The sequence below is a fragment of the Sus scrofa genome, chromosome 2, assembly GCF_000003025.6.
Source record: "Sus scrofa isolate TJ Tabasco breed Duroc chromosome 2, Sscrofa11.1, whole genome shotgun sequence".
In the NCBI taxonomy this organism is placed as follows: domain Eukaryota; kingdom Metazoa; phylum Chordata; class Mammalia; order Artiodactyla; family Suidae; genus Sus; species Sus scrofa.
Window position 1 is genome coordinate 144,413,743 of NC_010444.4, and position 17,111 is coordinate 144,430,853.

At 46.8% G+C, this 17,111-nt stretch overlaps 1 protein-coding gene across 14 annotated transcripts in view; it reads left to right on the plus strand.

Moving 5' to 3' along the window:
* ARHGAP26 (Rho GTPase activating protein 26) overlaps window positions 1-17,111 on the plus strand; it is a 476,857-nt gene that overhangs the window by 112,509 nt on the left and 347,237 nt on the right. The window contains exon 1 of one of the 14 annotated variants that reach the window (XM_021085447.1): window positions 10,589-14,419. The exons of 12 other annotated variants lie outside the window; for them this stretch is intronic. Coding sequence is in view for 1 of the 2 variants with exons in the window: in XM_021085445.1 (XP_020941104.1) it covers window positions 15,271-15,313 (43 nt within the window). In the remaining variant the exon portion in view is untranslated. One more of the 14 variants, XM_021085445.1, reaches the window with a different exon arrangement.

A 17,111-nucleotide genomic window follows, 5' to 3' on the forward strand; every position in this document is an offset into this window, starting at 1 on the left:
AGAAATGTATTCTCTCATGGTTCTGGAGGCTAAACATCTGAAATCAGGGTGTTGACAGGGCCATACTCGTTCTGAAGGCTCGCAGGAAGGACCTTTCCCGGCCTCTTCCTGGCTTCGATGGCTCCTGGCAGTCTTTGCTGTTGCTTGGCTTCTAGCTGCATCACTCGGCCCCCTCCTTGCCGGTGTGTGTGCATGCGTCCCTCCTCTGCTTCTGGGGACACCGCTCCTTGGCCTTAGGCTCCCTTCTACTCCAGTATGACCTTTTCTTAGCTAATTACATCTGCAAAGACTCTGTTTCTTAAAAGGTCAGGCTCAGAGGTTGTAGGTAGACACGACCTTGGGGACATGCTTCAGCCACTGGAGGAGGGGACATGGACGTTCCTGGGAGGCTTCCTGTGGCTCTTCTCCTTTCTCTGGGCTTCTGGGCTGACAGGAGGCAGGAGACCCGGGGGTGGGGAGGGTGGGCCCACAGTGGCTGCAATTCCAGTCTCTGGACAGGCCTCTGGGTACAGGACCCTGCTCAGCCAAGGAAGCTGTGAGCGGCGGCCCTGCTTGTGCAGTCCCCAGCACACGTTCCCCCCGTCCTTCCTGCAGCGAGGGGACAGATGTCAGGGTTCCATAGTGGCTGTCCCTGGAGCACCTTGAGCGAGGAGGAAGTATCCACGGGAACAAAATGGCCAGAGTAATTAATGACCCCAGCCGACAATGGCCTAGGGTTTTTCCAGGCTCCTTCTCTTCTCTGGGAACAGTTTCCTGCTTCTTTCTCGGAGGCATCCTGCCAGGGACTTTCCGGATCCTGGACAGGACATCGCTTTCCTTTTTGTTCCTGTGTCCCTGCTTTCTCAGGTTCAGTGTCAGGAGTTTCTTCCAGGCCCCCCTGCATTTAAACAAATGACCCAACAGTGTCTTCCTACTACAGCCGTTCCTAAACTTGCTGTGATTTCCAGATTTGGTTGCCAGTCTGGAAGTTTGATTTCCAAATCTGATTTCCAGATGCAACTCCCAGAATTTCCTATTGAGAAAGTCTGGGTCAGTCTGGTTCAGGTGATCTTCCAAAGCCAAACCAGAAACAGTGCCCCCGAAGGCGTGTGTCTGTGTGTGTTTTCCTTGGTGTATTAAAAAGGACGGTTTCTGGAGCTGCATGATGCTAGTTGACACAGATTGTCACCAGATGATATATTTCGGAGTTCCCGTCGTGGCGCAGTGGAAACAAATCTGATTAGGAACCATGAGGTTGCGGGTTCGGTCCCTGGCTCTGCTCAGTGGTTTAAGGATCTGGCGTTGCCGTGAGCTGTGGTGTAGGTTGCAGACGCGGCTCAGATCCTGCGTTGCTGTGGCTGTGGTGTAGGCCGGCGACTATGGCTCCGATTTGACCTGTAGCCTGGGAACTTCCATGTGCCGTGAATGTGGCCCTAAAAAGCAAAAAAAAAAAAACCAAAACAGATTATATATTTAAAGTTCTGACCTAGATAAGCAGTCTAGGTCTAGAAAAGCAAGTTCTTTGCCTATCATTTGCTTGTAGGCAGTGATTTTAAGATGGAATTAGTGGGACCCTGAAACCATGGTCGGCTTACTGTTGGATGAGGGAGCGCATGGGTGGGGAACGTGTGTTTTGTGGCTTCGTGGCTAAGCCTCGGAAATGGGGCTGCTTCTGTGAGTGTAAGGGAGTGAGGAATGGGGTGGCTCATCCGTATTTCCGTGGTCCAGCCTTCCCTCTGCAGGGTTCGTCGCTAAGCCTGACTCAGCTCTTACCAGGAGTCACATGTTAATTTATTTAAAATTGTTACGGGAGGCCTGCTGCATCTTAGAATTGCGATAACTGTGCTTTTATGGGCAAAACCGACCCTGGCTATTGTTTGCCTGACATTTCAATTGTCGTCAGTGGTACACGACAAACAGCCACCAAAATCAAAGGAAATTACCTGTTTGCAAAGGGCTGGGTTGGGAAGTTCTAGGGAGGTGGAGAAGTTAGCACAGGGAGTGGGTGGCGGGCAAGAGGAAGAAGTGAGGCTTCCGGCGGAGTCGAAAGGGTGACAACACGGTGGAGAGGGCTGGGGAATGCGGGGGCCAGGGGGGACGCTGTGGCTCCAGGGGTCCTGGTACACGAGAGGATCTGAGCTGGTCAGTGGGGCCAGAGGGCAGAGGAAGGGCGAGGCCAGTGGGATGATGTACGCTTGAGGCCAGTTTCCTCCCCCCACCTTCTGGGCAGATGTGTAGTTATTTGGGATGAAAGGGAAGAGTTGTAATCCGGGAGGGTGTGGACGAGGCAGTGACAAGACCAGATCTGCTTTTTGAGGTCATCCTGGGCAGCTGAGGGACACGTGATCTGGAGGGGAGCTGGGAAGAGGTGGGGAGGCCAGTTAGGAGCTCTGGCCTGGGCTCCGGGAGGCTGCAGGAATGGGCTTCCCCACGGTACCAGCTGGAGGAAGGGAGAAAGCTAATGCAGGTGGAAAAGCATTACCAGGTGTACTTGTCACTTTGTCCGTGGGGCCCCTTGTTCGTAAAGCCCAAATGAGTGCTGTGAAATGCATTGAAGTATAAAGCTTCTTCTTTTAGCATCTCTCATGGTGGGTTTTTTTTTGTTTTTTTTGTTTTGTTTTTGTTTTTCTGGTTTGCTATTTACTGCTCTTTAAAAAGAGAAAAATTGAAAATTTAAACTACTAGTATGAATTTTTATTGATCATCTTTTATTTATTTTTTTATTTTTTTGTCTTTTTGCCATTTCTTGGGCCGCTCCCACGGCATATGGAGGTTCCCAGGCTAGGGGTCCAATCTGAGCTGTAGCTGCTGGCCTACGCCAGAGCCACAGCAACGCGGGATCCGAGCTGCGTCTGCAACCCACATCACAGCTCATGGCAACGCCGGATTGTTAACCCACTGAGCAAGGGCAGGGACCGAACCCGCAACCTTATGGTTCCTCGTCGGATTCGTTAACCATTGCTCCACGACAGGAACTCCAGATCATCTTTTATATTATGCAGTGCCAGTTTTAAATGTAAATATGAAATCAGCTGACTTGTATGTAGAACCACTGAAATGACACAGTTCATATTATGTAGCTCATATGCATATTAATTTTGTTCTGACCAGAACTGTGGAAACACTGCACAAAATAACTGTTGGGGTTTTTTTTTTTTTTTTTTTTTTGTAAATAGTTTTTAAAATTGAGATGTAATTGACATATGACGTTAGTTTCAGGTGTGCAGTGTCAAGATTTGATAGTTGTATGTACTGCAAAATGATCATCACAGTAAATCTAGTTAACATCTGTCACCATGCATAGTCTCGTATTTTCTTTTGCTATGGGTTGAGAACTTTTAAGATCTACTCTCAAAAACTGAAGTATGCAGTGCAGTATTTTTTAACTAGAGTAACCACGCTCCGTATTGCATCCCCATGACTTTATTTCCCAAATGGGAAATTTAAATCTTTGACCACCTGTATCCATTTTGCCCATCTCCTACCCCCCTGCCTCTGGCAAACACCCATCTCTTCTATCCATGAGTGATTTTTTAAAAAAGATTCCAAATGTTGAGTGAGATCATACATTGTCTTTCTCTGACTTAATTTCATTTAGCATGATGCTTTTAAGGTCCATCCATATTGCTGCAAATAGAAAGGTTTCATTCTTTTTTATGGCTGAATAATACTCCATCGTATATATAGATATATACAGACACCCCCCTCCCATTTTCTTTATCCATTAATGGACAATTAGGTTGTTTCCACGTCTAGGGTATTGTAAATCATGTGATGAATGTGGAGGTTCATATATCTTTTCAAATTAGAAACCTTCCTTGACTTACATTTATCAGGTTATATCCTGATAAACCCATTGTTGGTTAAAAATGTAAGTAAAACATGCATTTAGTACACCTAACCTATCAAACATCATAGCTCAGCCTAGCCTACTCTAAACATGCGCAGAACACTTACATTAGCCTACAGTTGGGCAAAGTCATCTAATGCAACGCCTATGTTACAAGCGTTCACTGTCTCATGTAGTTTATTTAATACTGTGCTGAAAGTGAAAAACAGAGTGGCTCCAGTGTATTCGTTGTTGACCCTGTGATCATCTGGTTGACTGGGAGCTGCAGTTCGCTGCTGCTGCCCAGCATCATGAGCGTATCGAATTGCATCCTGCTAGCCTCCAAAAAGATCGAAATTCAAATTTGAAGCACAGTTTCCACTGGGGCGGTTTTGTTTTGGCACCATTGTTATGTCAGAGACTATCTGTAGCATTTTTGTTTGCTTCGGTTGCATATCCACAAGGAGAATTGCTGGATCACATGCAGTTCTGTTTTTGATATCTTGAGGAACCTTCACACTGTTCCCATATGTCTGCATGAGTTTCCATTCCCGCCAGCAGGGCCTGGGTTCCCTTCTCTCCACATCCTCACCGACACTTGTCGTGCCTTCTCTTTTTGATGATAGCCTTTTAACAGGTGTGAGATGATATCTTACTATGGGTTTGATTTGCATTTCCTTGGTGGTGAGTAATGTTGAGTTTCTTTTTATGTACCTGTCGGCTACCTGTATGTCTTCTTTGGAGAATTGTCTATTCAGATCCTCTGCCCTTTTTTAATTGGATTGTTTTGGTTGTTGCTCTTGAGTTGTATGCATTCTTTATATGTTTTAGATATTAGCTTCTTATCAGATATATGATTTGCAAATATTTTCTCCCATTCAGTAGGTTGCCATTTCATTTTGTGGATGACTAACTTTGCTGTGCAGAAGCTTATTAATGTTATTATTATTATTATTATTATCATTATTAGCTTTTTTAGGGCCTCACCTGCGGCACATGGAAGTTCCCAGACTAAGGATCGAGTCGGAGCTGCAGCTGCCAGCCTGTGCCCTGGCCACAACAATGCTGGATCTGAAACACGTCTGAGACCTATGGCACAGCTCACGGCAGTGCCGGATCCTTCACCCACTGAGCGAGGCCAGGGATTGAACCCGTATCTTCATGTAAACTGTTCAGGTTCATAACCTGCTGAGCCACAACGAGAACTCCCAGAAGCTTTGTAGTTTGATGAAGTCCCACTTTGTTTATTTTTACCTTTGTTGCCTTTGCTTGTGGGGTCGAATTCAAAAAATCACTGTCAAGCCTGATGTCAAGGAGCTTCCCATCTATGTGTTCTCTTAGAGGCTTTATGGTTTCAGGTCTTACATTTAGGTCTTCAATCCATTTTGAGTTCATTTTCGGGTGTGGTGTAAGACAGTGGTCCAGTTTCATTTTTTGTATATAGTGCCCAGTTTTCCCAACACAATTTACTGAACAAGCTGCCCTTTCCCCATTGTATATTCTTAGCTCATTTTTAGTAAGTTAATTGACCATGTATTACAGGTTAAGTTCTAGGCCCTCTGTTTTGTTCCAATGATCTACGTCTATTTTTTTTTTTTTTTTCTCTTTTGGACACACTCACAGCATGTGGAAGTTCCTGGGCCAGGCATTAAGTCCGAGCCACAGCTGAGACCTACACCACAGTGTGGCAATGCTGAATCCATAACCCATTATACTGGGCTGGTGAATGAACCTTGCCACACCCTTAACCCATGGTACCACAGCGGGAACTCTCATGTGTCTATTTGTATGTCAGTATCACACTGTTCTGATTACTGTGGCTTTGTAATGTAGTCTGAAATCTGGGGGCATGATGCTTCCAGCTCTGTTCCTCTTTCTTAGGATTGCTTTGGCTGTTCAGGATCTTTTGTTTCCGTACACATATTAGGACAGTTCATTTTATTTCTGTGACAAGTGCCCTTACTGAATTGTTTTTATTTCACTTCCTGATACATTCTGCCAACACTCTCTACCTGTGGCTTACTGGGACTCCAGGTTTTTTGATCCCTCTCTGCTGTGTCATCATGGTCAGCATAAGTGGGTCGGTTATCCAAGGAAATACTCTGAGTGAGAAAGGCTAACAGGTTAGCCTTAGTTATGTTTCTTAGAATGTTCTGCCCTCTTGTGGGGTTTGGCAAGTCTTGGTTTGAAAGGCGAGCATGGCCTCTCAGGGCTGTCAGTGTTCTTGCTTATTCAGTTAAAGAGTCACATACCTCGTACTTGCTGTTAGTCTGGCTCAATTCCCATGCATCACAGGTCCCTCACAGTCCTTTGTTCATGAGGCCAAATGCAGCCCTGTTGGACACACATGACAAGCACGTGGCCGGCTCCTCCTCAGCTCCTATGCATGCTCCAGCATCATACTAGACCTCACTTACAAAACACAAGTTCAGAGATAAAAGTGAAAGAATTCCGTAGTTCCCATCATGGCTCAGTGGGAACGAATCTGACTGGCATCCATGAGGATGCAGATTCGATCCCTGCCCTTGCTCAGTCAGTTAAGGATCCAGCATTGCTGCGAGCTGTGTCTAGGTCTCAGATGCGGCTTGGATCTGGTGTTGCTGTGGCTGTGGTGTAAGCTGGTGGCTCCAGCTCCGATTTGACCCCTAGCCTGGGAACCTCCATATGCTGTTGGTGTGGCCCTAGAAAAACAGGATTTCAAGGTGGTGACAGGATGGCATTAAACCAAGCAGACCCTTCTGAGTGTGGGTCCCTGTGTGAGGCGGCACATCCCGGAAGTGCCTCAGGTGCTTCTGTCCTGCAGGGACCCTGTGGGCTTCTGTCCTGGATTCAGTGGAGCCTGTGTCATGTTGTTTGCAGGCTCAGAGACAATTATCCGTGCAGAGCCTGTATTGGCAGCCCCAGCCCAGGCCTGGTCCAGGAGGGCTTGGCTCCCCAGGCACTAAATGCAGCTGCCACTCTTTTGGGAAGCCTGGTTTCTGAATGGGTTTCTAGGCAGTCAGGGCCATTCATCAGCTCCCGGGGCCTTGAACCGGGTCTGTGCAAACCAGGACCTGAATAGAGCAACCTTCCTAGTTGGTTGTGTGGGCTTCCCAGCAGGAAATGTGACTGAGAACGTCTTTGCGAAAAGGCTTGTGGTTCAGAGTTTGTGATTTTTAAATTGCGTTGGGGCGCTCCCTCCTCCCGCCTCTGCTGTCACTCGAATTTCCACACGAGCAGTAACCGCCGGCTTTGGGAGCATCCACGAGCCTTCTGTCAGGAGCAAGAGGTTCCAGCTTGCTCCTTGGAGCTCCTCCTTTGTAATCTGGAGGGGATCCATTCCTGGTTCTGGTCCTTGACGTTCTGCGGGTTCCGATGATAGCAGCTTTCAAATGCTGCGTGTGTGAAACCTTCCTGGACCCGAGCCGCAGAGCGTTCGTTCAGGCTCCTCAGAAGAGTCTGTCACAAGGGATGCTCCCCTGTATTTTGAGAAACCCTGCTCTCTGGCCCCTGAAATCCGTGATGGTGTGGAGGGCTGCTGCTCTGGGAGCTAGATGAAGGCGGGGTGCTTGTCTGCACAGAGCTGGAAGCAGACAAGTAGTCGGGGTTCCGGGGCACCTGCGAGGAGGGCGGAAGGGTGCCCGCCTGGACCTCCCTGCGTGGTCCGGGTGCCCAGCCTCCCTTGTGGGGTGGCAGGGAAGTGGCTCATTAAACAGGGGATGGAGGGAAGGGAGACAGATTTCTGAGAACGTGATTAGGTGTGGCTAGGTACGCCCGCCACCACCGGGCCCTCAGGAAACGTTAATTTGATCTGGGGGAGCCAGGCAGATTTTCCGTTTTTCATTGAACTTGTCTGGGGCTGAGTGGCCGCCTTGCGTCCAGGGGCATCAGTGGGAGGAGGCGCTGAGCTGTGCCCAGGGAGTAGGTGGATTCCGTTTAGATCTTAGGAGTGGGGGGCAGGGGGGTCAGCCGGTGGTGGGTGTAAAGGTGGGTGGGTGTCCTCTCCTCTTTACGCAGAAATAAATCAGCCTGACATTTTATTGCCTTATTGCATAAAACCGTGTATTACGCACACTGTCATTTATTGCCTGCTGGCTCAACCACGCCTGGTGCTAAGCACTTTGAAGCATCCTTTCTTTCCTCCCAGAAATCCCCGGAGGCAGCTTTTCTTTCTTCTCCATTTCCTATAGGTGGAAACTCAGTCCAGAGACCAGGCAGAAGGCTGAGATTTTTGGAACCCTGCAAGTTTGTTCCCAGAGCCACCGCCCTAGGCCTCTGTGGCCGGTTACGATTCCCAGTTTACTCCCTGTGCCTTGTCTTGCCTTCACTACCCTTAAATTATCATGGCTGTTGATGAGAACCACCAGTGAGGGTCTCATTTGGTGTTTCAGCTCCATGTTTTGCTGCCCAGGACTGAGTCAATAGCAGTTGGATGGAAGTTGAGCCCTGATACTTTAGGCCCGTTTTTTTGTTGTTGTTGTTTTGTTTTTTTTCCCCTCTTTGTGTCTTGCTCAAAAGGGTTCAGGGATTACAGGGAGATGATAGGCCTTGGCTTCCCTTTTCTTCTTTTCAAGTGAGGTTCTTGCTTGCCTGAATTGGTTGAGGGCAAACATGAGTGCCCAGAGCCCGGGAGAGGCAGACCTGAGGGTATGGGCAGACAGTAAACTCCAAAACCCATGGATGCTGCTGCATTTTCCCTTCGCAGTTTCACATCCAGTCTAGAGGCCTTGGAGCAGAAAGGCCTGCATCCCATGAAGAGCTGGAAATCCAGGATCATCCCAATTTACTGTTTGGCAGTTGGCCTCTTTTTTAGTGAAAAGCTTTACAGTTCTTTTGCTAAATCTCTCTGAAGTCTTTTCTGAGGGATTAGTGTTCGTTTCCTTTGTCATCTTTTTTTTTTTTTTTTTTTTGTATTTTTTGTCCTTTTAGGGCCACACCCACGGCATATGGAGGTTCCCAGGCTAGGGGTTGAATCGGAGCTGTAGCCGCCGGCCTATGCCACAGCCACAGCAACGCAGGATCCGAGCTGCGTCTGCGACCTACACCCCAGCTCACGGCAACACCGGATCCTTAACCCACGAGCGAGGCCAGGGATTGAACCCGCAACCTCACGGTTCTTAGTCAGATTCGGTAACCACTTCATGGTTCTTAGTCGGATTCGATAACCACTGAGCCACGACGGGAACTCCTCCTTCGTTATCTGCGTGATGGAGAGAGGACAGTTGCAGGCTGACTCCCTGGTAACAGTGATGGTACTCAGATCTGCAGCTGTTTAACCAAGTTCTGGATTCACATCTGGGAGATGGGCCCTGTCTGTGTGGACCTGGGACCGGCAGGGCAGCCCCGCTCCAGTTCCTCATCAGCTCAGTTTTTCTGGCTCCTCGTCCCTTCTGCGTTGTGTTGCCAAGGCCTCTCTTTCACGTCTAAAACCTCTTCCAAGAAGGTCTGGCTTTCCCTCTAAATTTACGACCACAAATTTTGAGATGGTACACGTCACCCTCTTCATCTCTTTGAGCCAGCACATCATTGTGGAGACATCATTTTATTTGGGGGGTATTAGTTGCTATGGTTACTTGCCGAGACCAACAGACTCTGTGTTCTCTCAATTGGATTTTTGGAAACTGCTGTCTGGGAATGACAGAGGTATGCCTTGCTGGAGGAGTAGCCAATATATATCCTGACCATTAAAATGATTTTTTTAAAGGCACAGAAGAAAGTATTTTGGGTGGAGGTCTGCAGCTAGAAAGAACCTTAAAGATCAAGTGGTTCATCCTCCTGCTTTTCAAATGAGTTTCCCAAGGCCAGGCGTGTAAAGTAACTCTCCCCAGGCTCACACGTGTGGTTGGTGGATGAGCAAAGATGCATGCCATTGTTCTGGTTCTTGTTTTAGATTCTGTTGTGTTCTCTCTGCTACACTTTAAGTCCTCTCAAGGACTCCATGCTTCCAATAGATAGATTGAGGTCCTCGATGCCCTGGAAAGGTAAAAACATCTGTGATCTTTGCTCTCAGCACCTCGGGTGGGAACCCCAACCCTTGCCTTGCCTTGGGGAGTGTGGTGCCTGGGCATCCCCTGGAAACTTAGAAATGCAGAGTCTCAGGTTCCCAGGTGTGCTGACTCAGAATTGGCCTTTTGGCAAGATCCCCAGGTAATTGGGTGCATATTAAATTTTGAGAAGCTGTGCTCTCAGAAGGAGGATGTTCTAGAAGCACAGGCTAAGCTTTGAGGCCCAAGCCAGGATCAGTTTCCCCTCTCCCAGTCTATTCCTCTGTCCCCCTAAGCATAATCGTCTTGCAGTGGTGTGACCTCATCCTGCAGACCTTTCGGTCTGTGTTGCGGGGCCTCTGCACATTCCCTTTTCATCCTTTTCTAAAACATGCCTGTTTTAGGGACACAGCAGAAATGTCACCTTCTCAGGAAGCTGGGCACTTTAGGCCTGTGAACCCTGAAAAGCCCATTTATCAGGTTAGTAAGCTCCCTCTCATATCTATTTCATCTGGGGCTGGCCTCCTGCCCCAGGCAGTGGACAAAAAGGGTTTGATGGTATCACTCTTCCCCCAGTACATTTGAAAGGTACCACTTGGAGTTCCCGTTGTGGTGCAGCAGAAACAAATCTGACTAGTATCCATGAGGATGTGGATTCGATCCCTGGGCTCACCCAGTGGGCTGGGGATCCAGCATTGCCATGAGCTGTGGGGTAGGTTTGCAAACTTGGCTCGGATCCTGAGTTACTGTGGATGTGGTGTAGGCAGGCAGCTGTAGCTCTGATTCGACCTCCATATGCTGTGGGTGCAGCCCTAAAAAGCAAAAATAAAATAAAAATAAAAGGTACCACTTGAGTTTAATAAACTTCTCAAGAAGTTTACTGCTTTGTGTTAAAGTTCAGTTAAAAATTAGTGTTAGTCAGTCTTTCATCTACAAGGTGTGAAAAGAAATTTTAATTTGTAGATGCGTTTGGGCTTTCTGAGCATCGGAGGCAAGCTCTTAAGGGCTCAAATGTGTTTTTCACTAGAATATGGTTATTTGAGTCCTTCAGCGAATCATTGAGGCACACATTTCTTGATTCTTATGCTAATTAAGGATCTCCTTTTGTTGATTCTCTTATCTCTAACCTGCAAGTAAACTTCCACTCAGCCTGTGCTTGTGAGCATCCAGGCTACCAGCTTCTAAAGAGCTACCCTGAGCTTTGCTGTTTCATGCGTCCTTTGCTTTTCTTTTTCAAACATTTCCATGGTAACCCTGTGAGGTGAGTATTATCCTCCTAGTTCTAGCTTGGAAAGGCGGAGTAGTTTGCCCAGAGGCAGACAGCTAGTAATCAGCAGATCCAGGCTTTGAACTCATGTTGGTGGAGTCCATGCACTACACCCTCTTCTGAATTGCCCTTGACTTGCTTGTGCTCTGTCTCTCTCTCTCTCTCTCTGTGTGTGTGTGTGTGTGTGTGTGTGTGTGTGTACATGTACATTTGTACTTGAATGGCCTGGAAATACCCTCTCCCCCCTTTTCACTTGATTAATCCCTCTCAAAATGGATTTCTTTGTTTCGTTTAAGTAAATCAGTACTCTTTTCCTTGAGGGAGTTTTTTCCTTGTGCTGACCCGCTGTCTTATAAGGTCTTGGGGCATTATGCAAATGTAATTGTTTGGAATCCTGTACCTCAATTTTCTATGTCCTTCTGCTTTTTGTCAGGGCTAGTGAGTCAAGTTTAGGTCTGGAGTCCTTAGGCCTTGAGTTTTCAGCCATTGACCTGAAACAAATTGACTGCTGGTTATTTTTCCAACAAATACATGTTTATTCGGGATTAACAAAGAATTGCAATTTGGGATCTGCACCTGCGATGAGCCACATCTGAGTACTTGCAAGAAAGGAGAAGAGAACTTTTCAAGAGGGGAAGAGGAAATTAGGAGGTGTATAGTAAACAAAGAGTCCGCTGGAGGCACCGAATGTTAAAAGCGTGTAGTGGCTTTCCATTGGCTGGGTTGGGACAGTCTCTCACTGGCTGAGCTCTTGCTAGGGAGAAGTCTTTGCACTTCCTTTTGGGCTCTGCTATCATTGTAGGTTGTGAAAGCTCCCCTTTTTGGCATTCCAATTCTTTTTTTTTTTTTGGATGAGCCTGTGGCACACAAAAGTTCTGGGGCCAGAGATCAAACTCTGTGCCATAGCAGTGACCCGAGCCACAGCAGTCACAATGCTGGATCCTTAACCTGCCGGTCCTCCAGGGACCTTCCTTCCAACTCTACTTTAATTAAGGTTTTTGTCAACTCGCTTTTTCATTTCCCCCTTTTGATCAAGATCTTTATCTGAGAGTATCACTGATCAAGAGTTAGGTTTTATGGTTCTGGCAGCTTTTTGTCCCTCAGTACCAGGAAGGAGCTTTTTCTGGGTGTATTGTCCCACACTGGAGGGAAAGTGCACAGAAACCTACTGAAGTCACGTCTGGGTAACAATGGGGGTAGGAGAGAGAACTCTCAGGTGCTTTTATGTAAAGTTCATATGTTATCGGAGTTCCCTGGTGGCCCAGTAGTATTAGGTGTTGTCACTGCTATGGCTTGGGTTCACTGCTGTGGCTTGTGTTGAGTCCCTGGCCTGGGAACTTCCACATGCTGTGGGCAGGGCCAAAAAAAGTATATAAAAAAAGTCCATATGTTATCAAGGTCACAGTCATTGGAGCTCATCTGAGTCACTATGTTATCACTGAAGGTTTGTTAGACACGCTTCTGTAGGCCTGGTCCAGATACCTTGGAAAAGCTGTCTGATCTGATGCTGTCTGCTTCAATTCTGGGAAACCTTTGCATTCAGGTCACTAGAGATGTGCAGATCCAGTTTGGTTTGGTGCTTTCTTCAGGTGTGTTGTGTTCTGTCCCCTGAGTTTTAGCCACACACAGGTTGATTAGCAGTACCTGATAGGGTTTTTTGCAGTAAAGTGGAAGAGAGTCCTTCTGGGGATGTGTTTTCCAGTAAATGAAATATTCAGGTCATAAAATATGATACTGAAGATATTCATGTCCTCAGAGGCCCCTGTGAAAAGATAGCATTACCAAACTGGTCATTTTTATTAGCAGCAACTGGGCCTTTGCAGTATTAGTGTCTCTCCTTTTATCATTTGTGAGTTAAAAGAAGCATGAGCCTAGTGCATTGGGCATCTTATGACTCTCTCTAAGGGTGAGAGTTTGAGTCACAAAAGGGGTGAATCTGAGATTGGGAAGGGTCACCAGCAGTGCTTTTTTGCAAAAGTATTTGGAGGGACTCTACAGATTTTGCCAGTTGAGTCTTAATGATGCCATTAGTGCATTCAACAGAAACAGAGACTTGAGGGTGGGAAGCCCAGTGAGAGCGTATTATAAAACTGGCCAAACAGTACCGACTCGTTGTAGTACTTAACCAGTGAAATGATCATTATGAAGTTTGAGAGTTCTCCAGGTGGGGACGGTCTTTTCCAAAAGAACTTTAACCGCAGAAGAGGCAAGGGGAGGCTTTAACAAGTCCAGTGGGAAAACATACAATGACTCAAATACATTTCTATCCGCAAGATGGGAGAACGTGTATGAAACCCGCTTGCCAGATTTTGAATGGTCTGTCCGGCAGTTTAAAATGTCAGAGAGAGCACCCAGGCCTAGGCTGTACTTGGCACAGCTGGGATCAGTGAGGGAGGAACTTTTTGCAGCCCTGTTAATGTCTCCCACCAATATTGATTCACAAATGCTGTCATTTTGCTAGCAGACCAATGGTGCAATGAATGTCCAGTGGCGAGGAGTGGAAATTTTAGTTGGTGGTAGGACTGGGTTGTCATTTGGAGAACCAGTACTTTCTCTTTTTATCAAACCTACGATTGTTGAATTTTCAAACTTGATTTGCCTTTTTTTGGTCAGTACTTAGACTTCTCTAGCCAGCTTTTCTAAGTTACCATTCGGAGAAATAGTTATTTGGACCATAACAGAGGTGTGGCTACTTTTGGTTTAAGGGCAGCATTCCTTGCAGAAATGCCAGCAAGGTGATATCCCTTAGTTTCCAGAGAATCAAGTTTAGAATGTCCTAGAATCTTAATAATTACCAAAATGGTGGGTACAGTATTGCATCCAGTAATTCCTGAGCATAGGGGCCATTTTTAAAAAAAATTTATTTCTACTGGAAGTAAGCAAGCTGTGCTGCTTCCACAACATTCCAAAATCATGAGCTCCTCTTGAAAGCATACCTACTATCAGTATAAATATTGGCAGCTTTGCCCTTGGCTAAAGTATAAGCTTGTGTAAGAACCTATAATTCAGTCTGTTGGTTGGCAGAAGCCAGGTGAAGATGCAGCCTCAATAACATCAGAAGGAGTTGCAATAGCATACCTAACCTAACAGCATACCTAATAGATACTTGTTGTCTTTAAATAAGAACCATCGGTGGACTATGAGACATCAAGGGAATTTACTGCAAATCATCATGAAGAGTGATGGAGGTAATTTGTTAGCTGTGAGCAGTTGTGAGGGACTTTTTAAGTGACAGAAGGGGAGAAGAGTAGTCAGGTTAAACGTATTGCATGGTAATAGTTAAGTGAGGAGCAGTTAATTAACAGAAGGACTTCATAGGAGGCGAGGTGACTGAGAAATTTTGAGTGTGGTGAAAATTCCGGATGGCTTCTACTGCGTGAGGTATAAAATTCGTTCTTGGGAATCACACAGTGGTTTTCTTGTGGGCCTTAACCAAAAAGGCGGTGGCAGTATTGGCTCTAAGACAAGAGGGGTGTCCCTGTCCCACAGTGCCCAGTCGCTGGCTCTGTATAATACACTGTGGCCGATGACGGTCTCCATGTTTTAGGGGCGAGTGTACATTTCCCTGTACAACAAGGGAAAAGGGAATCTGATCATCGGGAGGCTCAAGGGCAGGTGGGTTCATCAAACCTTTATGGCCTTAAAGGCTGTGTCATCTGGCTTTTTCCCATAAAATTTGGTCAGAGCAGGTTTTTTTAGGAAAACACATAGAAGTTTAGCCATAAGAGAGAAGTGTGAAATCCCGTTTCAGCCATAACCAACCACCCTGAGAAAACCCCACTGTTGGTGCTTAGTTTTGGATTTGGGGCAACTTAGGACACCTTGAAGCCTATTCTGGATCTAGGTGTGTCCTTTGTTCTGATGTCGGACACCCTCAGCATTGAACCCGAGTTGTGGCAAACTGCAGTTTTACCCTGGTGACCTTTGTCACCGAAAGGCGAAAAGCTTTAGCAAGTGGATGTTGTCTTCCTTGGAGGAGGCTTGAGAAGGAGAACCAAGAAGTAAATCATCCACATAGAGCAACCCAGCAGAACCGCTAGAGAACTTTGCATCATCCAAGTCAGCCCTGGGGATTGTGAGAGCGAAAACGGAGGCATCATTCCTGTCCAGGTGGATTGTTTTTTCTTCCCAAGTGAGGGCGAAGAGGTGTGGGTTAACTTGATCAGCTAGAATACTAAGAATGCCCTGCCCCAAGCCATGGCAGTGAAGACGTCGCTTCTGCGCGGGGGTGGATGTTAATAACGTGTGAAGGCTCAGAACTCCAGGTGGTCAGGGGTAAGGTTTATTGCTCAGAGATCCTGGACCAACCTTCACCCTTGGCCTTTCAGTTTTCTCACCAGCCAAGGAGGAGTATCACACGAACTAGTGCAACAGAGAATGAGGCCTTGAGCCTTGTAATCGTCTGTTACGAGCTTTCTCTCTTGAAGGGGTTCTTATGGGATATTGATTAACTCTGGGGAGAGATTTTGAGTGATCTGTTTGAATCTTGAGGGGAGGTGTGCTACAGACTTGGCCAATATCCTATGGAGATTTTGCCCATAAGAAGCTTGGTAGTTGACGAGGGACAAATGATCTGTGTTTCCAGAATCAGTTTTAGTATCATCAGAAATGGCGCAAATATAAGATGTCAGAGGGTCATTTGATTCATCTGGTTGGCGTCTTTGAGGAGCTCCTGTCAAATTCTAGAGTTATTTCCTCCTTTTGAGAGAAAGGAATTTCGGTAACTTTTCTCCGCCACCTCCCCCATGTGTTATGTTTTATTTTATTTTTCTTTATTTAAAATTTTTTTATTGAAGCATAGTTGATTTACACTGTGTTAATTTCTGCTGTAGAGCAGAGCGATTCATTCACACACACACACACACACACACACACACACACTTCTTTTTTTTTAAGGGCCGCAACCATGGCACATGGAGGTTTCCAGGCTGGGGTTTCAATCAGAGCTGTAGCCACTGACCTACACCACAGCCATAGCAACATGAGATCCGAGCCATGTCTGCCACCTACACCCCAGCTCATGGCCATGCCGGATCCTAAACCCACTGAGTGAGGCCAGGGATCGAACCCGCGTCCTCATGGTTCCTAGTCGGATTCGTTTCCACTGAGCCACGATGGGAACTCCTGATTCTGTCATATATATAATTGTGTGTGTGTGTGTATGTATATATATATTTTCTTTTTTATAGAGTGGTTCCCTTGCTTATCAGTAGGAACTTGGTAAGTTGTTTATGCATCCTCTGTGTAATAGTTTGCACCTGCTAACCCCAAACTCCCAACCCCTCCCTTCGCAAATCCCTCTCCTCCTTGGCAGCCACAGATCTGTTCTCTGTGTCCGTGAGTCTCTCTCTGTTTTGTAGGTAGGTTCATTTGTGTCCTAGTTTCGATTCCACATTGAAGTAGTATCACATGGTATTTGTCTTTCGGACTTACTTCACTTGGTGTGATAATCTGTAGGTCCACCCATGTTTCTCCAAGTGTGATTCTTTCATTCTTTTTAATGGCTGAATAGGATTGCACTGTATGTACGTACCGCATCTTCTCAGTTCATCGGTTGACAGACGTTTAGGTTGCTTCCACGTCTTGGGTATTTCGAATAGTGCTGCTATGAACATGGGGTGCGTGAATCTTTTCAAATTATAGTTTTGTCTGGACATGTGCCCAGGAGCGGGATCGCTGGATCATATGGCAACTCTCTTTTTAGATTTTTGAGGGGAGTTCCCGTCGTGGCGCAGTGGTTAACGAATCCGACTAGGAACCATGAGGTTGTGGGTTCGGTCCCTGCCCTTGCTCAGTGGGTTAAGGGTCTGGCGTTGCCGTGAGCTGTGGTGTAGGTCGCAGACGCGGCTCGGATCCCGCGTTGCTGTGGCTCTGGCGTAGGCCGGTGGCTACAGCTCCGGTTCGACCCCTAGCCTGGGAACCTCCATATGCCGTGGGAGCGGCCCAAGAAATAGCAAAAAGACAAAAAAAAAAAAAAAGATTTTTGAGGAACCTCCATACTGTTGGCCATAGTGGCTGCACCAACTACCCGCCCACCACCAGTGTAGGGGGCTTCCCTTTTCTGCGTACCTGC